General features: G+C 39.9%; 1 protein-coding gene across 1 annotated transcript in view; it reads right to left on the bottom strand.

The window, feature by feature from the left end:
• PHT4;5 (phosphate transporter 4;5) overlaps positions 1-21,189 on the bottom strand; it is a 467,442-nt gene that overhangs the window by 57,923 nt on the left and 388,330 nt on the right. The window contains 2 exon segments of the mRNA XM_089453117.1: positions 14,440-14,492; positions 14,668-14,809. Of these exon segments, the coding sequence (XP_089309243.1) occupies positions 14,440-14,492; positions 14,668-14,809 (195 nt within the window).

Below are 21,189 nucleotides of genomic sequence, written 5' to 3'. Positions count from 1 at the left end.
GGAAACAAACACAGAGTAGGCTGGTCCTAACTTAATAAGAATGAAATAGACAAGGCTACCATCTTCTTTCTTAACCTTACACCTTCCAAGAGAAGTCTAAGGGTCTTGAACTTGAACAAAAAATCTTCAATGGAAGAAAAATTATTGAGGTCCAACGTAAACAACTCATTTTCCAGTTGATGGGCTCTAATTTCATTTTTAATTCCAAAAACTTTATTGAGCTTTTCCATTTCTTCATTGAGGGTATCAATTTCCGCGATATGAAATCTAAGGTCTGGCGAAATAGACATCCCTATCAGCCCACATGCTTGATCTTGCTTATTTTCCCATTTGGCTTGCTTATCTTCATCTTGAGGTTTAGTCTCTTGGCCTGAGGCTATTCTATAAAGACCTTTACTTCTAAGTAAATCCACAATGTAGGATAGCCATTGGAAGTAGTTGGTGCTGTCAAGAATAACTAGGCATGAACTTACCATTTTAAAAGAAACTGAAGATGTATATGCTGAAAGTAAGTGTTCAAATGGAAAGATCTTGAAAAATTAGGCCGATTAAAAAAAAAGCTCTGAAAACAACTTTTGGAAGAAGAAGTTAGGACTTTTTGAAGAAAAGTTGTTAAAGATGCCAACAAACCATGTTAATGTTTGAAAGTGGATGATAATGTTATATTTAAAAAAAAATCCCCAACAAAAATACATTTTTCACTCTTAAGTTCTAAGGTTTTATGTTTCTCATCTGGAATACGGGCCCATGCTTCACTTCCAAAACACGAAAGTGACTTACATCTGGTTTAATTGAGCTCCATGCTTCTTCTGGTGTGATATTCTTTAAAACCTTAGTAGGAGTGCGATTTACTATGTAATTTGCACAGTTAATTGCTTCTACCCAAAAATTAACACCAAGTCCTTTAGATTGAAGCATACAATTAGCCATTTCCTTTAAGGTGCGATTCTTCCTTTTAGCTACACCATTTTGCTGTGGAGTATATGGAATAGTATGTTGCAATTGAATTCCATGCTCAATTCAAAAGTTGATGAATTTGTTGTTAACATATTCTCCGCCATTATCAGATCTTAGCTTAAGAATTTGATGTCCAGATTGTTTCTCAACAAAGGCCTTAAAGGCTAAGAACATGTTAAAGACTTCACTCTTGAGTTTTGAGAAGTATACCCAAGTGTGTCTGGAGAAATCATCAATGAAAGTTAAGAAATACTTGTATACAGAGAATGAAAACAACTGGAAGTAGACCACATAAATCACTATGCACTAGATGTAAAGGGGCTGAGGCGTGCCACGAGGCACATTTTTCAAAACTATCCCAATGATGTTTTCCGAGTACACATCCGGAACAAACACCATATCTGCAAGATACCATAGCAAGACCTGTCACCATATTTTTTGTACATAGATTTTGAAGGGAGCGATAGTTTAAGTGACCAAATTGCTCATGCCAAAGTTTGCTCACTTCATCAGTATGAGCAACAAATACCGAGGGAAGAGTTGATGACCAAAAGTTGTTAAACTTATACAACCTTGTAGAATCATCAACAATGCCAGTAGGTAAAATCTGTCTAGGATCTCATAGGTCCTTAATTACAACATCATGATGCGAAAATTCAACAGTTTTACCTTCACCTGAATGAGTTATCTAATATACAGATAAAAGGTTGCAGAATAAGGTAGGAACACATAATACATCATTAAATTGACCATTATCTAGATGAATAGTTCTAGTCCCTACAACAGTAAGAGATCTATCATCACCAACATATATATTTTTGGTGTTACAATCATTTAAAGAAGAAAACATGGCTTTGCTTTTGGCTATATGATAAGAAGCTCCAGAATCAATGAGCCACTCATGAGAATGAGAAGAAGGAGATACATTTAGTGCATAACCAGACCGAGATGCTTGACAACCACATGTAGAAAATTCTATTCTTGAAGATGAATTTCAAGTTGAAGAGTGCTCCAAATGGATGTTATGCTCCTTCATTACTGCTTCTAAGGCTTCCATCTTCTTAAACCATTTGGATTCTAAGTGGCCATCACGATTACAGAAGTTGCAACGTCTATCAATCTTCATCCCTTTGTTTTCAGTTGCCTTATCATTTTTTTGAGTTGATTTTTCATTGTGAGACTGAAATTGCTTAGGACCCTTGTTTGGTTTAGGACCATTCTTTTTAGGATGCTGCTTCTAAGGATTCTTTGAACTTGGTTGTTGCTGGACTGCTAATGCTTTCTTAGAAGAGTTTCCAGTATTAAGAAGACCAAGGTGTAAGAGTTTTTCTTACTCTCTTATTAAAGAATCACAAAAGGCATCAAAAGAGGGGGACTTGTAGTCTTGTCCTTGAGAAATAAAGGTTTCTCTAGTAGAATGGAAGGTGGAAACAAACACAGAGTAGGCTGGTCCTAACTTAATAAGAATGGAATAGATAAGACTACCATCTTCTTTTTTAACCTTAACACCTTGCAAGAGAAGTCTAAGGGTCTTGAACTTGAACAAAAAATCTTCAATGGAAGAAAAATTATTGAGGTCCAACGTAAGCAACTCATTTTCTAGTTGATGGGCTCTAATTTCATTTTTAATTCAAAAAATTTTATTGAGCTTTTTCATTGCTTCATCGAGAGTATCAATTTCTGCGATATGAAATCTAAGGTCTGGCGAAATAGATATCCCTAACAACCCACGTGCTTGATCTTTCTTATTTTCCCATTTGGCTTGCTTATCTTCATCTTGAGGTTTAGTCTCTTGGCCTGAGGCTATTCTATAAAGACCTTTACTTCTAAGTAAATCCACAATGTAGGATATCCATTGGAAGTAGTTGGTGCTGTCAAGAATAACTAGGCATGAACTTTCCATTTTAAAAGAAACTAAAGATGTATATGATGAAAGTAAGTGTTCAAATGGAATTATCTCGAAAAATTAGCTTGATTAAAAAAACGCTCTCAAAACAACTTTCGGAAGAAGAAGTTATGACTTTTTGAAGAAAAGTTGTTGAAGATGCCAATGAACCACGTGAATGTTTGAAAGTGGATGATAATGTTATATTAAAAAAAAATTCCCAACAAAAATACATTTTTCACTCTTAAGTTCTAAGGCTTTATGTTTCTAATTTGGAATATGGGCCCATGCTTCACTTCCAAAAACACAAAAGTGACTTACATCTGGTTTAATTGAGCTCCATGCTTCTTCTGGTGTGATATTCTTTAAAACCTTAGTAGGAGTGCGATTTACTATGTAATTTGCACAGTTAATTGCTACTGCTAAAAAATTAACACTAAGTCCTTTAGATTGAAGCATACAATTAGCCATTTCCTTTAAGGTGCGATTCTTCCTTTTAGTTACACCATTTTGCTGTGGAGTATATGGAATAGTATGTTGCAATTGAATTCCATGCTCAATGCAAAAGTTGATGAATTTGTTGTTAACATATTCTCCGCCATTATCAGATCTTAGCTTAAGAATTTGATGTCCAGATTGTTTCTCAACAAAGGCCTTAAAGACTAAGAACATGTTAAAGACTTCACTCTTGAGTTTTAAAAACTATACCCAAGTGTGTCTGGAGAAATCATCAATGAAATTTAATAAATACTTGTATCCAGAGAATGAAACAACTGGAAGTAGACCACATAAATCACTATGCACAAGATGTAAAGGGGCTGAAGTGTGCCAAAGACACGTTTTTCAAAACTATCCCAATGATGTTTTCTGAGTACACATTCGGAATAAACACCATCTCTGCAAGATACCATAGGAAGACCTGTCACCATATTCTTTTTACATAGATTTTGAAGGGAGTGATAGTTTAAGTGACCAAATTGCTCATGCCAAAGTTTGCTCACTTCATCAGTATGAGCAACAAATACCGTGGGAAGAGTTGATGACCCAAAGTTGTTAAACTTATACAACCTTGTAGAATCATCAACAATGCCAGTAGCTAAAATTTGTCTAGGATCTCTTAGGTCCTTAATTACAACATCATGAGGTGAAAATTCAACAGTTTTACCTTCCCCTGAATGAGTTATCTGATATACAGATAGAAGGTTGCAGAATAAGGTAGGAACACATAATACATCATTAAATTGACCATTATCTAGATGAATAGTTCTAGTCCCTACAACAGTAAGAGATCTATCATCACCAACATATATATTTTTGGTATTACAATCATTTAAAGAAGAAAACATGGCTTTGCTTTTGGCCATGTGATAAGAAGCTCCAGAATCAATGAGCCACTCATGAGAATGAGAAGAAGGAGATACATTTAGTGCATAACCAGACCGAGATGCTTGACAACCACATGCAGAAAGTTCTATTCTTGAAGATGAAGTTGAAGTTGAAGAGTGCTCCAAATGGATGTTATGCTTCTTCATTACTGCTTCTAAGGCTTCCATCTTCTTAAAGCATTTGGATTCTAAGTGGTCATCATGATTACAAAAGTTGCAATGTCTATCAGTCTTCATGCCTTTGTTTTTAGTTGCCTTATCATTTTTTTGAGTTGATTTTTCATTGTGACACTGAAATTGCTTAGGACCCTTGTTTGGTTTAGGACCATTCTTTTTAGGATGCTGCTTCTTAGGATTCTTTGAACTTGGTTGTTGCTGGGCTGCTAAGGCATTCTTTGAAGAGTTTCGGTATTAAGAAGACCAAGGTGAAGAGTTTTTTTTTCTCTTTTATTAAAGAATCACAAAAGGCATCAAAAGAGGGGGACTTGTAGTCTTTTCCTTGAGAAATAAAAGTTTCTCTAGTAGAATGGAAGGTGGAAACAAACACAGAGTAGGTTGGTCCTAACTTAATAAGAATGGAATAGATAAGGCTACCATCTTATTTCTTAACCTTAACACCTTCCAAGAGAAGTCTAAGGGTCTTGAACTTGAACACAAAATCTTCAATGGAAGAAAAATTATTGAGGTCCAACGTAAGCAATTCATTTCCAGTTGATGGGCTCTAATTTAATTTTTAATTCCAAATACTTTATTGAGCTTTTTCATTGCTTCATCGAGGGTATCAATTTTTGCGATATGAAATCTAAAGTCTGGGGAAATAGACATCCCTATCAACCCACAAGCTTGATCTTGCTTATTTTCCCTAGCTTGCTTATCTTCATCTTGAGGTTTAGTCTCTTGGCCTGAGGTTATTCTATAAAGACCTTTACTTCTAAGTAAATCCACAATGTAGGATAGTCATTGGAAGTAGTTGGTGCTATCAAGAATAACTAGGCATGAACTTTCCATTTTAAAAGAAACTGAAGATGTATACGCTGAAACTAAGTGTTCAAATGGAAAGATCTCGAAATATTAGGTCGGTTAAAAAAAAAACTCTGAAAACAACTTTCGGAAGAAGAAGTTATGACTTTTTGAAGAAAAGTTGTTAAAGATGCCAACGAACCATGTGAATGTTTGAAAGTGGATGATAATGTTATATTTAAAAAAAAAAAATTCTCGCTCGACCGCCTTTCCAAATTTAATTTAATTAGCTCTCTTTTAAAAAAAGATTACTTTATGTGACCCACTTTTATAAATAAATGAAAATCACTTTTATAATGGTACTTTATGAACTATCCACTAAATTGTAACTTAAATAAAAGATAAAGTGACTTTAGAATTATAAGTGACTCACTTTTTATAATGGGTGAGAACAGTTTTACATAAAGTAACATTAAAACATAAGTTACATGTGCTTTTTGAAAAAGTAACTCAACAAAAAGAAAGACCTGAACCAAAGACCTCTATTCTCATAAAGTAACTTTAGACCAGGTGAGCTAGTTTAAAAGGTTAGTAATTTTTGAAAAGGAGGAAGTTCTTTTTTTTTTTGCTCATTGAAGATTTAGGGTGCGTGTTTACTTGAAAAACCCATTTTTGCTTGCAAAACAAAAAAACAACCACACAAACCAAATGAACAAGCAGAAGTATCCAAGCCTTACGACTTAGAGTTAGATTTGGCTGGAAACTAGATATTTTCCTCAATGTTTTTTATTTTCCTAGATCACACTAAGGTGCAGCGGAAAAGAGCATAGCATGAGAAATATCCTTTCTCTCTGTTTTTGGTTTTCCCAGATCGCACAAAGTTGCGGGGCAAAGAGCATACGCAGAAAATGAAAGGTATAGATTCTGTAATATTTTTTTTTATAGAGGACTATAAACTGAAATAAACAGAGAGATAAATAACTATAACTGTAAATAAAGACTGTATACCTCCAGATCTTAAAAATGACGTAGCTAGGGCTACCAGAAACCTTTTCGTGTGAAACGAAAGGGGTTCCTCACTGGAACATATGCTCCTAACACAATAAAGCAATCCTCTAGGCCTGAAAGCGGTCAGAAACAGTAGACCTAGGAAACGACAGTTGGATGCAATTGTACCAGCTTTGGATTTGGATCACCAATGGATGCGGCCCTCGAATAGCTCTGATACCATGTAGGAATTTACAAGGTAAGTTCCTTAGATAGAACACCAAAGGACACTGCTTACAAATAGATCACATATCAGTACACCAATATTCTTGACGTGGTTAAAACCCTCAAAGGGAAACAGTCCATGACCTGAGCCAACGCGGCCACTTCAGACAATTTATTAATGTAAAAGAATTTTTTTTTACATAAGCTTATCTCATGAACGGTCACTTAACAAATGACCCTCCATGCTCTTTAAATAGAGATCATGGACCAATCGGGTGTTAAGCCACAGATCAAGTGTCGGTAAAACCGAGGAGAGAATGAACCGTCAGACCACTTCATGTCTAGAACATATTGTGACCGTTAGATTGTAAGTTACAAAACATACATACTAAGGAAACACACTTTACCTAACTATATACACAAGAACAAGTTATACTTGATTATTTCCTATGTGTCGGAATATCCTAACAAATTCCCGGGTTTAAGGAATTTCACACAAAGGTATTTTGTGGAGCACATTGTGGGAGCAAGTGTGGGTTAGAGGCTCCGAGATTTTGCAGGGAATTTTCTTATTGTTAGACTAGAGATTGGACAGCGATTTGCTGAGCTAGATTGAAGGCTACTACCTGGCTCGATTTTTCTATCTTTTGGCAAGGGTGCATAAGCTATGGACCAAATGTTGCGCAGGAGTTTAGAGAAGTGGAATCGGGAGAGATATGGGACGGAGATAGGAGGTATTTCTCAATAGAGAATTTAGCCAGAGCTGGGAGAAATTTCCTGTGGTAGATTTGGGCGTAATTCAGTAGTCTCAAAACTGTGGGGCGTTTTCTGGCCAGATTGGGCAATTCACACTTGTTGGGGGTCACCGGGGGTCTTTGGATTCACCCCAACACTTTCTGGGTTTTTGTGGGTTTATTGAGAGGAGTCTCCAGCTAATTTTACAAAAAATTTCGGGTGATATTCGGGCCCAAAATATTCATTGTTATAGCAGGGCGTATTGCTTATTAGCTAGTAAATTTGCATCACTTTGTGGGTTCAGATTTGGCTTAGAGTTGGGCCAAACCCTTTTTGGGTAATTTTGGGTATCAGGGGTGGAGCCCATGGCTGCAATTTTAGAACATTCCAGGCATTATTTTGAGCAGAACGTCCAATTCCATTTGGCAGTCTGTAGGAGATTTTCTGGGAAGTGCGTATTATCAGTGTGGAGCCATTTCAACAGTTGGGTCACTGAGATTTCACCTGGAGTTTGCATAGCTTGCTTGACAAGCCCAAGTTCTATTGTTCTCTCATTTTGTACTCAGATCCCCTGTATTAATAAAATGGCTCATATACTCTGGTCATATTTGAAGGTCCAAGTCAGCCGGCAGTGTAGAAAAACTGGGCCAATCCCTAAGGGGTCGAATTTGGCAGGTCAAAACCAGGGAAAACCCTTTCTGGGTTTTTCTGGGTTTTTGGAGAGGAGCACATCCCCAAAGTTGCAGAAATTTCTGGGTTGTTTTGAGGGGGTAAATCAGAGCTTGAAGTTAACCAACAATGTAGTTTTGAGGGGACAACACAGTTTTCTGGGAGCAACAAATTCACAGCAGCTGGGCACTTTGTATTGATCACCTGAGGCTTGTAGCTTGCCTTGTGCAAGCCCAAGTGCACCTCATCCAACTTTTATTGTACTCCAATTTATTTATTAATGAAAAATGAGCCGATTTGGGTGTTGATGAGAAATTTATGTTCATATGTTCCTTACTGAAATAAAATTTTATTGTGAATGTTATTACTTGCCTTTGTTATCACTGCAAATCTTCCATTAGGAATATTATAGTGGTATCAGAGCATGATTTTGGCCAGCTGTGGGGAGGCTAGCAAGATCATGGAGGAGTTGTTGACGTAGAGCCAACAATTGGTGAGGCAGAACCAACAAATTTTAAAGGGAATGCAACGACTGATACATAACCAACACAGAAGCCAAGTACATACACGCGCATCCCAGCAGTACAACACCCACACATATGGTCAGTCTAACCATCCTACCATGCCTCATTCCTTAGATGAACAGGAGAAGAAGAAGTATAGTTCAAGGGTTGGACCATCATGTAGAGGTGGGCAGTTAGAGGATGAGACCTGAAGGCGATTTTGCTGGTGGAGACCTGGTTTTAGACATCAAGAGACATATGAGGAGGCCGAACATGAGGTTGAGGTCATGCTGGTTTGTGAGGAGCACGCAGACGCACACATCGTGACACAGAAGCCACCCTTGTGGGAGTTTCCTTTGGTAGACCCGATTGACACATTGGTGGAGACAGTTGGGCACACACCCATAGGACCATCCATTGACGAGGTGCCAATAGGCACAAAGGTACCCAAAGTTGTGACAGAGTTCCTAGACGATAGCTACATCCAACAGCATGGAGAGCACCATGAGAAGCATGAGCTAGATGAGGATGTTATGCTTGAGGAGGTACCTGTGGTGGGGCAACTCGAGACTTTGGTTGAGCCCATGATGGAGGAGGATGGGAAGTCATCTTTTGGGTCTGCCATCAACGGGGAGCAAATAGATGCGCAGGCAGCTAGCAGAGCTGCAGTACTTACATTCAGTAGCTTTCTTCAGGCTTACGTAGATGGGGCCTGCAGTACTGTTAGGTTACCTCTGCACATTGGAGGGAGAGTGCCTAAGTTACCTAGACAAATTGTATATGTTGTCTGAGCCAGTGCGAGGAGGCGACATGAGTTGCGTAGGGAGCAACACTCGCATGATGGATTTGCTACATACTCGGGGACTCTTGCATTTGATCCCTCTCATGGGGTTGGGTGGCAAGAGGTATTGAGTTGGTACCTGATAGGGCTAACTAGGTTTTTGGATACATCCATGGTCGGGGGCATAGTTCAACATGGGCCGTGGTTTGCCAGAGGGGCTCAAGGGTTGGATCATCGTTGGGATCCAGGTGGGACTCCCCATCACTCCATGGATTGGGTTAGTCATGGTGTTAGCAGGATGGTGGATCCGGTGATTGGATTCACCCCCATTTTCATATTCCCATCAGAGTTATGGATAGCACCAGTGACAGGTTGGGCTGACAGGGGCGTAGGCAGATTTCATGAGTTGTCATGGTATGTTGGGTGTACATAGGATTGTAGGATGATTAGCCTACTATGGCAGGAGTTGGTAGGAGGAGGTGGCTTTGGCCGGCCACCAGGCAGGGTATTATATGGAGACGATGCTCTCTCACTGGGATACTAGACACCAAAGCTACTGAGGATAGGCTCAGTAGTGTTATTCACATTAGCATGTGAGGAGTTAGGCCGCTTAGGTCTTTCTGGGCAAATAAGGGGATATAGCTCACATCGTGGAGTTCTTACCAATAGAATGGTAGTAGAGATGGCGACCCTGACAGGATGCAAGATGATGCCTATGGACTCAGTCTTAGACCTTGATATCCGGGGTGTATATGGGTATGCAGTGGTGCACAATAGTATGCGGAGGAGCACGAAGGTGTGCAGTGGTGTGCAGGGTTGCATCATGGTGTAGGAGGAGCGGTTCACATGTTAGTGCATTCCCTCATAGAGTGACAGACACATCGATACAGGAGGGGTACCAGTTGATCCAGGATGATGCAACAACATGTAGCAGGGTCCGACAGTGCATAGAGATGTGTGATTGGGTGCAGTTGTATGCCAGGAGACATGAGGATACATGGTCATATGCAGTAGTGTGCGGGGTTGCACTGTGGACAGGGGGAGTGCTACTAGTAGGGATGTTCCTTGACGAGGATGTCAGGCATGTCATTGGGGTGGAGATACCTAGGTTGGGAGAGCGGATCGGTCATGGGATGGCCCGAGAGCGTCCACACGGGTTCTTGATCATACCCATCGGAACCCATGCATCTTCCACTCGTTGGCACCACAGGTAGTTGAGGGGAGGCTTGTTGTGTTCGATCCAAACCCATAGTGTGGATAGCAGGACTTGGGGGATTTTCTTGAGACGAGTCACGAAGCTATGAGATTCAGTGCCTCAAGGGCACAATAGATATTCTATAGTGGAGGAGTAGGGTTGATGTGCGAGTTGACAACCACATGTTGGGCGATGAGGTGATCTTTTGCAGGGGTGGCATATCGCTCATCACTGAGCCTACACCTAGGGATCTGGTCATGTGGGATACATGTGCCACTCTTTCTAGAGGGCATGTTAGGACCTTGAATGAGCAAAGGACACCATGTATGATTGAGGCAACTTTCCAATGGGTGTTCGAGCTTCAGACATTGTATTGGCACATTATCGAGAGGGTGGATCACAGACTTAGTGGTGATGTTTGGTAGGAGCAGGATGGATCCACATACACTGAGTCGATTGCGAGTATCAAAAACCCCTCCATTGGCTGCATTCAGAGGATAGCTATTTGGCACATGTGGTTTCCAACGATCATCAGTACTATGCAGTGGCAGACACAAGGTAGTTTAGCATGCATAAGATTAGTTCATGATATATGAAGCATATACATTGATTGCATGTAGGGAATAGAAACGAGGAACAAATGGATTCCAACAACTATTACAGGTATGTCACAGTAGGTTTGGCTATGGGATTCGGGGATTCAGTTGGTTGATAGATCACTTTGTCTCATGATGAGCGAAGTCATGGCAGAGAGTGATCTAGTTCAGTCTTGGGATGCCACATGGGAGAGTGAACAAATCTTGCAGCACCCAGTTTTGCAGTTGCTTGGGGAAAAGCAACATCTGGGAGGGGAGGACTATAATGTCCCTTCCTAATTGTTTTCCCAAGGTGAGGAGAAACCATTTTTGGCAATTTTGTTATTTTTGGCTTAATGCAATTTTGATGGAAGAACTTAGGAGAAAGGGGGTCGATGTGCCTTTTAGTGGATTGTGGGGGCCACTCACCCACCCAAAATACACACCCCTTGGAGGCAGCTTGATTTTCTTAAGTGGGGGATCGAAATATTTGACGGGACCCACGTGGGGCCTAAGGGAGCAAGTATAAATAGAAGGAAGTGAGCAGAATTTGCGGCATTTTGATGATTTGAGAATTTCATTGTTGCATTGGCTGTTTAGCTAAGCTATAAGTGATGTTCAGCAAAGGAGCTTCCCAAGGAGTGAAGCTCATCTCTCTCTTCGGTGGACTTCGAGTGCCACCCTAGGAGGGCTTTTTTTCCCATTGGAGACAGAGAGAAGATCACCCAACAGTGGAGTATGCTGCCTTGGCCAGCAAGGACGCAGTGGGAGAGACTGTGTGTTTGGTGGAGCAGGGGAGTCAAGGAATTCAGTTGGGAAGGTTGTTGGAGGTATTCACATCGAGTTGCCACGTAGGAGAGGAGAGATTACAACAGGAAGGCCAATCAAATACCTAGGTCGAGCTGCTGGTCAAAGGGCCTGCATCATCCTCACTCAGGACTACGCAGTCACTAGTGGGGGTCACTTGGAAGGAGGCTTAACAGGAGGATTGGGGAGCTGGGTTGTGGGGAAATTGTTGGGAGTCCGATTTGGGGAGGTTTCCTGACTTTGTGGCAGCAAGTTACAGCAGTTCCAGTTACAGGCAGTGAGTTACAGTATTGGAGGAGGGCCAATCCCCAAGGGGTCGAATTTGGAGGGTCAAAACCAGAGCAAACCCTTTTTGGGTTTTTCTGGGTTTTTGACAAGGATCACAACCCTAAATTTACAGAATTTTCTGGGCAATTTTGAGGGGCCAAATCAAGGGGTCAAGTCAGTCAGCAATGTAGAAAAACTGGGCCAATCCCCAAGGGGTCGAATTTGGCAGGTCAAAACTAGGGAAAACCCTTTCTGGGTTTTTGGAGAGGAGCACATCCCCAAAGTTGCAGAAATTTCTGGGTTGTTTTGAGGGGGTAAATCAGAGCTTGAAGTCAGCCAACAATGCAATTTTGAGGGGACAACGCAGTTTTCTGGGAGCAACAAATTCACAGCAGCTGGGCACTTTGTATTGATCACCTGAGGCTTGTAGCTTGCCTTGTGCAAGCCCAGGTGCACCTCATCCAACTTTTATTGTACTCCAATTTATTTATTAATGAAAAATGAGCCGATTTGGGTGTTGATGAGAAATTTTTGTTCATATGTTCCTTACTAAAATAAAATTTTATTGTGAATGTTATTACTTGCCTTTGTTATCACTACAAATCTTCTATTAGGAATATTACACTTGAAGTTTAAGTTCAAGAGAGCTCGGATGCCTTGGATTCAACACAAATTTTTTGTTCCTTCTTCCACAAAGACATGTCACAGACTCGTGCCTCCACAAAGAATAAATGCCTCTATTTTTCACATAGAAAAAAGATAGTTTGGATCATAATACTCCAACACAAAACTTATATTACTAGATTTGGATTAAAAATTTCATCACAAAAACTCGTGTCACAGGACTCGGATAAATGATGCCATATGACTTGCATAAGAGATGCCACAGAGCTCATATAAAGGTGCCACAAAGCTCGCAGAAAGGTGCCACAAAGCATTTCACATAACTCGCATAAAAGTGCCACAAAGCATTCGCTTTTCCAAGAGAATCAATGCCTCAGGTTTGCAAGAGTATAGGTGACTTCGATGCCACTTAGATACCATTATTCCGGATGCTACTCGAATCTATTTCATAAGTACAGTAGGCTAAGACTTGGCGATCATCCACAAAGATTTGGACTTCAATTTGTGTTACTGATCCTTCCATAGAGGCTACAAAATTTCGCATAGGAGTCATGGGACAGTGCCTTGAGGAGGATCAAACTTCTCTTCAAACCTTCTTTAGCATATAAGCGCTCTCGACCTTGTGTACATAATTTAAGGGAGTCTCGGCCCTCTCTCAACAACTAGAAATAACTCGACCTTGAAGCACATAAAATTTTTGACCCTTCTTACATGGTTTACACAAATACTTTGGATTATTCTCAGAGGAGGCTCGAATTTGTTTATCATTGAGGTGATGTGGTCTTTGTCTCAACTGCTCGTTGAACCAACTCTGATTCCATGTTGATATTTCTAGGGAAAACAAGCTAAAACAATTTTCTTCAACATATAACTATTTCCAATGATCAATTAGCATCAATAACATCTTTAACATCCAATATCATTAAGCAGTTATACAAAAGAAAATTTCATCCAATAAACATGAAAGAGAAGTAAAAGAATAACCATGAGACAATGAGACAAGAGACAAAAATTTAGGCCAAAGGGTAGGGCAAATCCCACAAGGGGAAAACCCAAAAATCTTTCCTTATGAGAGAGAGAGTTCAAAGTTCATCAATGCATTAGAAATAAGACATCAAGATAACATCTAGCCAGAGCTTCCCACAAGTGCTAAGACTCCCTTCTGAAATTCGGTCCCCCCTTTCTTCTTCCTCCTTTGCTGGAACAGATATAATCAATTCACAAGTCGATGTTTCAAATGAGGAGAGGTGGTCTCCTTTATATAGTCTTTGAAGGGGATTGAATGGGTGCCTCGAAGGGGCCCAGCCTACTTGAACAATAGGAGGCCAACTTGAGCAATTTAGGAGGCATTATATAGATTCAAATTTTTTATTTCTTCACATGATGAAAATACTGACCATGGCTACTATATTTCCAACAAAACTTTATTAACTTGTGGTGGTTACCACATGGCCCACTTTTTTGTGTGCAAAATGCCTAATACGTACATGATTGTATTAATAGTTAAAGGAAGCACTTTTATATAAGAAGGAGGATATCTGATTCAGAGCTTTTAGATCTGTCTTTGTTTCAACAATAAAACTAGTTTTGCTAGCATTTTACAAACAACATAACCTAACAGAAATTGATGTGGATTTTCGATCATGCCAATTCCTGGAAGTATTTAATATATCAGAAGGAAAAGTGGTCCTATAATTAAATGGTTTGGATTACATATTCAGTCTTTCTGACTAACTCAGCGTCCTCCAATAGAATTTATCTCCTTCATTAGCACAGATTCAGAATGAACTATAGTAATAATAAAAAAGAAAATAATTAGACACGAAAATAACAAACACAAGTATCTAAGCTATATTAGTCACCATAATGATCTCAAACACATACCAGGAGGATACTTGCATACTCTGGAGATATGTCTTGATGGGTACAGTACAACCCTAGAACATAACAAGTTCTGATTTAAGAAAGATATCAACACTTCTACAAACAGATACTAAAGCAAAAAATTCTGAAATCTTGCTCATTGACAGCAGAAACTATGTCAGGTTTTGTATTACTAGTTAAAATAAAATAAAAAGCACAATCATCCATGTCAAGAGCAACAAAGTTAACCTGCCAATGCAAAGCTGGAAAGAGCTAAACCAGTAGTGAGAACTGCTACAATTGTCCAAGGCGATAATCCTATGTCCAAAGAGGAAATAGTCATACAAATTGCTGGTGATATAAAAGCAATTGTTTGGCACAACTTGCGTACCTGTAAATTGAAAGGTGACTCAGATATTAAGTTTAAATAAGTACACATACACAATTTATTTCATCAAAGGTCTCCAAATGCTAATAGATACATTATCTTGTTGCAGATCTGATAAATCTTATCACATTATAATGTGAAAGTAAGCAAAAGAAGATTTTATCAAACCTTTAGTACAACATATGGAAACGAGGATTGATTGGTATTTTGTCACAACATATTAATCTACTATTCTATAAAGGAGGAAAAAAGGTGCCAATAAATCTTGCAACCGATACGCCAAAAAATGCATATGATTGGTTATGTACAGATCAGGATTGAACCATTGTGAAATGCACAATGGTTCAAATTTACTTATGGAAGTTATGGCTTGCTCAAGCCAATCATCAATAGATGATAACAATAAAGTGGGTGCCTGACTGATTAAAAATTAATGATTATCAAATCATGGACTGTTAAAATGGTGGCCACTTGGAAAATAAGAGCACCGACAACATTTATTTTTAGTAAATACTTTTTATGTTAAAATAGAAAATATGTAAAATTAACAAAAGGAAAGTATGTACAATCAGTAAATTCTCTTTCTCAGTGCTACAAAGACTTGAGTCAGATCAGAGTAACCAAATAAATGAACAATTTTAGCATCCCTACTCAACAAAGAAGCTTTGGCTAATAGCTGCAATTGTACCTCTTCTAGCCAGGTTGAAAGGAAGGAGGAAACAAAACTCTCACAATTTTCAAAGATACATCTCATTTCTAGATTGTAATGTCCCTTCTCGAGTAATGGCTATAGGAGTTCGACTTAGTAGCCTATTGTTGATTTGTTGTAGCATCGGATGTGCTCTAGTCATGAAAATTGGTGGAGATTCTAAGGTACATGAGATATCCAAGACCTAGAAATGGTTTGGGAAAATTCCACCCGGTTGGAGAGATATTAAAATAATTAATATTTTTAATGGGGTTCCTAAATCTAAACTTAGGAAAATTAAAATATTAATGGCTATTAATATAAAATTGGGTGAGAATGTTCCAAATGACATGGATCAAGCCAAATCTAATCTTAGCGTTGATTAGAGACTTAATCTAGGCCGTTGAAAACTCAAACAGGAGAAGTATAAGAGGAGGCTTGAGGGTCAGTTGGAGATACACCAAGATTGATCAGCCAGTTTGATTTTCTGGAGTGGGGCTTGTTGAGAAAATTCGAACAAGTGATCTGTTGCAGCGAGGGGCAGTGAGCACATAGTAGAGAGGCAGGGATGGCGCCAGATGATCAGCGCAGAGACCAAAGAGGCTGACGCAGAGGCAGCTGGGGACTACGCAGAGGCTGAGGGGCCTACGTGGGTGATGCAGAGGACCAGAGAACTGACGCAGAGAGTCAGAAGGCTGACGTAGAGGGCTCAGGAGCTACGCTGAGGCGAGTAGGGTTGACACAGAGGCAAGAGGAAGCACTGGAAGGATTTTCGTGGGGCAGCCTAGAGACTAGAGCTGAGAGGCTGAATATCTATCTCCGAGAAGAGGTATTATTGCCGTGTAACAATCTCTATTGGGTGAGCCATTTCGACACCCTAGTTGTACTCAAGAAATCTGCATAATAATAAAACCCTCAGAACTACTGCACTGGTTTCCCAGCATTGGGTTTTTCCGGGAACGATTGTCCAAAAATAACAGTGTCCCTTGTGTGTTTGTTTTAGTATTTCAGTTGATGATCTGTATATGAGCTAAGGCTACATTTGTGTTTTTATCTTTTCAGTATTTATATTTATAAAAAACTTGTTAATGGAATAAAGAAGTAGGAGAAATAAACCAGATAATGCAGTAGGGGTTTCTAATGTGTCAGACTTAGAAATTTCAACATGGTATCAGAGGGTTGCAGATCACAGGAGGACTGAAGGCATCAACGATATCAGAAATTTGCAACAGTAGCAGCTGTCCCGAGAGACAGAGCTGCTCCTAAGCAGAAGGCAACAGAGAAGGAGTGACGCAGAGGGTCTGCGTCATCATTTCGAGCCAGAGAGAGGGCTAGCGCAGAGGCAGAGAGAGGCAGAAGAGGCTCACGAAGAGCCACGTCATCCTACTCAGCCAGGTAGGATTGACGCAGTTGGCCAGAGGAGTGATTCAGCCTTTGCCGAGATTGCGCAGCGCTGGAAGGCTTAGTTTCTTCAGTTGCTAGGGTCTAGGGAGCTGTGGGCAAGTTGTGGATTGGGAAGCTGTTGGTGTGTTGTTTCTATCGAAGCCGGACAGTACCTAGCGGGACAAAACCAAGGTAGAGGGAGTCGCTACCTTGACGAATTTCTAGCCAAGAAATCCAGATCCGAGTTGTAGTTGCAAGGAGGATTGGAGAGGAGCGGTTCGACATTTGGCAGGAAGATTTCCAGCAAGGAACTCAGGACTTAGAGGGAGATTTCCAGGAGGGAAGTCGAAACTCAAAGGGAGTCCAAAGAGGAGCGAAGATGGCAGTGAACGGATTGAGGGATCAGGATAGGTTGGATGGGGCTTCCAACTTTGTCATCTGGAAGGCCAGGATCCTGGCAATCTTGGATAAACATTGCATCAAGGGCTTTGCCTTGAGAACTGTGGCTATCCCAGTCAACCCAGCTGATAATGAGAAGTATGAGGATCAATGTTACTTGGGAGCGGGAGCGAAAGCAGGGAGTGAGAGCGAAAACAGGAGCGGGAGCGACATTTTCAGAAGCTCCCGGTTTGGGAGCGAATCCCGGAGCGATTTTTTAAAAATATATATATATATATATATATATATATTTTACATTTTTTAATTTTTGATACATATATGTCAACAAAAACATGTAGAATGATGAATTAGATATAAAAAACATAAAAAAACATAGATTGATCATTGAACCATATCGCATCAATCATCTAGAAGTTATAATCTTCATAATCTTCATCAACCATGTCCACAAGTTAGTAACATACATATTACAACTGCAACATATTGAGTCTCGTGAATCATGATTCATCAAATTCAATCTTAAAGTTTCAACTTCAAGCTTTCAAAATTGAAAATTCAATATATAACATCTATCATCATTGATCACCAAAGTTGTACTTGTAAGCTAAGTTTAACCATTACAAGAAATAATATCTTAGATATTTCTAAGTTCTAACTGTTAACATGAAATGAAATGTTATAAAATGAATTGAAATGAAACAACTTTAGTCTTTCACGAAGCATCATATCCATAATTCACAATCATTACCAATGAGTTATAATTGCGAACTTCAAACTTCAAACTTTCATTGCCACAGTCATATATTGTTTACAAAAAATATCATTATGATATGAAAGAGTCAAGAGTCAAGAGTCAAGGACTCAAGACTCAACAGTTATGAAAACTAATAAAAACTAGAAAAGACAAATAAACTGTAAATCTACATGTGGCCCTTGCCACGAGAGTCTCCTGTATGAGCAGGTCGTGGTGGTCTTCTAGGAGTCTCCCGCACAGACCGACGACCAGAACTAGAAGGCACATGCCCTCCACATGAGGGTGTAGATGGAGGTGGCGACAACAAAGGAACAAGACTCGGAACTCAAGCACTGCTACTGGATGGTGGAGGTGGCATGGTTGCTGCAACTGCTTCATCTTCATCCCTTATAAGTTCCTCTTCCAATTCTTCAAGATGTATAGTGCCATCCTCCAAATTGTCATCCTCTGGGTGGTTGTCCCAAATTTTATATGTGGGATCCTCATAAGCCCAATCACAGTAATGACTCAACAACCTCAAGTTGTAGTGCACATAAACCAAGCTTTCTGCCTGGTTTTCATTGAGTCTGTTTCTTTTCACATTATGTATGAAACTGTAGGTGCTCCAACACCTCTCTGCAGAAGAAGTATTTACAACCTGTGATAGAACTTTTTTTGCCAATTTTGGCAAAATTCCCTGGCCACCATATGTTTCCCACCATGTGAGAGAATCAAATCTGTCTCTATCTTCCATTGCATGGAAGTTACCAAACAAACCAGTGCCACTGAAGTATCTGCCTATTTCAAGGCGCACATCTGCACATTCCTCCCTGTCAAGTATCAACGTTTCTAATGCTTCCAAATATCCTCTAGTTACCCCTGCATCTAAATGGGGTTTGGTCCTAATCATTGTTTTACAAAACGGCCGAATCGACTCCGACTCGGCCGAGTCGAACCGAGTCAAAGGCCTGGGGAGTGACTCGGCCAGCTACCCGGTTCGGTTGACCGAGTCACATATGACTCGGCCGAGTCATCCAATGACTCGGCCGAGTCATCCAATGACTCGGCCGAGTCATATGTGACTCGGTCAACCCGGCCGGGTAGCTGGCCGAGTCACTCCCCAAATCACAATATAAGTGTTATGAGTCAAGACGGTTTAGTGCTAACTAGCATTTGGGCTAAGATTATCCCTGTAGCAGTGCTTGAGCCTTGAACTTATATAACATTAATACCGGTTAACTGAATTTGGGTTGGGACTGTACTTACGTGTGGAATCTGTGGATATTTCTTCGAAATTCGATTTCAGATGTTTAATACTGTGTTTTTTTCAATATCTTTATTTTTGGATTTCGTCGCTTCATTTCATTACACTTAGCTGTATCCAAGTTAGAGATGCCTGAGCCATTCCTTTTGATGTAGGGCTATTTCTTGGTGTTTTGCCTGTTTCTCTGACCACTTCTCTTCTTGTACACATGTTTACACAATTTATTTCTTATTTATTTTCAATCTCTTATAACCACAGTCAAGGTCCAGAAATGCATTTGTATGTTCAGTAATACCTTTTGTTAAATACATCGGGCCAGAATTTGGTTTCTGCAAGAAAAAATCTCCTGTTACAACAAAAGAACTCAATAGTTTCCATGTCAGAAGTTTCAGTTTGATGTGATTCTTCCTCTCAAGCAGTTGAAACTTATTTCTACAGTTATCTCAATGGATACCTGTGGCATGCTATGCTGCTTCTTTGACATGTCAACTTTTACATGCTGCTGTAGGATGAAGAGTCACCAACAAAACTGTTAATGCAAACATTGTCATAACCTCAACAGAACTCATACTTAGCATGTGCAATGAACATGGAGATTCAAGCATTTTATGTGACTGCTCAAGATTATAGTTCCAGGTAGCTTCAATGGAGCCACAGATACTTCATAATACATATGTGGTCTAGAAGAAAGGGCCAAGCACCTTCAATAAATTCCAAAACTGTCTTCACCCACTGTGTGTTTGGAAACATGAATGAAAATCTTTAAAATTATGTTTAAAATATCTAAAATTATGTTTTTTAATAAAAAAATAAATATTTAATGTATTTTTTACAACGACCGAGTCATTGAAATCGAGCCGGCCGAGTCATTACCGAGTCGGAGTCGGAGTCGGAGTCGATCCTCGGCCGAGTCGGAGTCGGAGTCGGAGTCGTAAAACACTGGTCCTAATCCCACCCCCTGGTGCAGGTTGGCCCAACCAAGATGTAGAGTAGTATTTTGGCGTAAGGATATACGCCAAGCAATGTAGTGGAAGATTAAGTTTATTCCACCGTACACACACACAATCGTGAATCAGTTTGTACAAGTCGAGATCTCTGTTATGAACAATATCTTTTATTTGCCCCAACATGGTATCCATCTACTCATACACCTCGCCAATCACTGGTTTATCTGTATCTGCAAACCGAATCATGTGATAAATGGGCTTGGTGAAATCCAATACTTGCCTCACACTTGACCAAAACATGCCATCAAGAGCGGCCTCCTCCACCAGTTCAAAACCTCGCCTCTCAGCTGCATTTGTAGCCCTTTCCTTTAATACTTGCCAATGTGGACTTGATACCATGCTAGCCAATGACTCTCTTACCTTCAAAAGGCGCCTGAAGGTGAGGTAATAGCTACCAAATCTGGTCTTCGCAATCTTCAACAACTCCAATCTTGAGTGACCGCGGAAAAGGCCATGGGTATTGCTATGATTTGTAATAAATTTTATCATTTGTTTGCCTTTCTTGTACAGATCACCAATCCATTTGTATTGTGCATTTTTGTTCTTGACAACATCATGCATCAGAAGGTTCAATGTGTGAACCAAACACCCAGACCAAAATATGTTGGGGTATTTATCCTCAATAATTGCTCCCGCTGCCTTACAATTAGGAGCATTATCAGTGACGACTTGGATGACATTGTATGGCCCAATATGGTCAATTGTTTCAAGTAATGCTTCTGCAATGTTGATGGCGGTCTTGAACTTGTCTGAGTAATCATATGCATATGCATTTAGAAAGATGGCACCACTAATAGACACAACAAGAACACTTATCAATGGCTTGGCTTTTACATTTGTCCATCCATCAGATACAATGGACACCCCATGCTCAGTCCAAGAACTTGTCATTCTATTCAAAGAATGTGA

Source organism: Pinus tabuliformis, chromosome X (assembly GCF_031772625.1).
Source record: "Pinus tabuliformis cultivar Carrire ecotype Pingquan chromosome X, CPIR1, whole genome shotgun sequence".
Classification (NCBI taxonomy): Eukaryota; Viridiplantae; Streptophyta; class Pinopsida; order Pinales; family Pinaceae; genus Pinus; species Pinus tabuliformis.
This window is presented reverse-complemented; position numbering and strand designations above follow the sequence as displayed.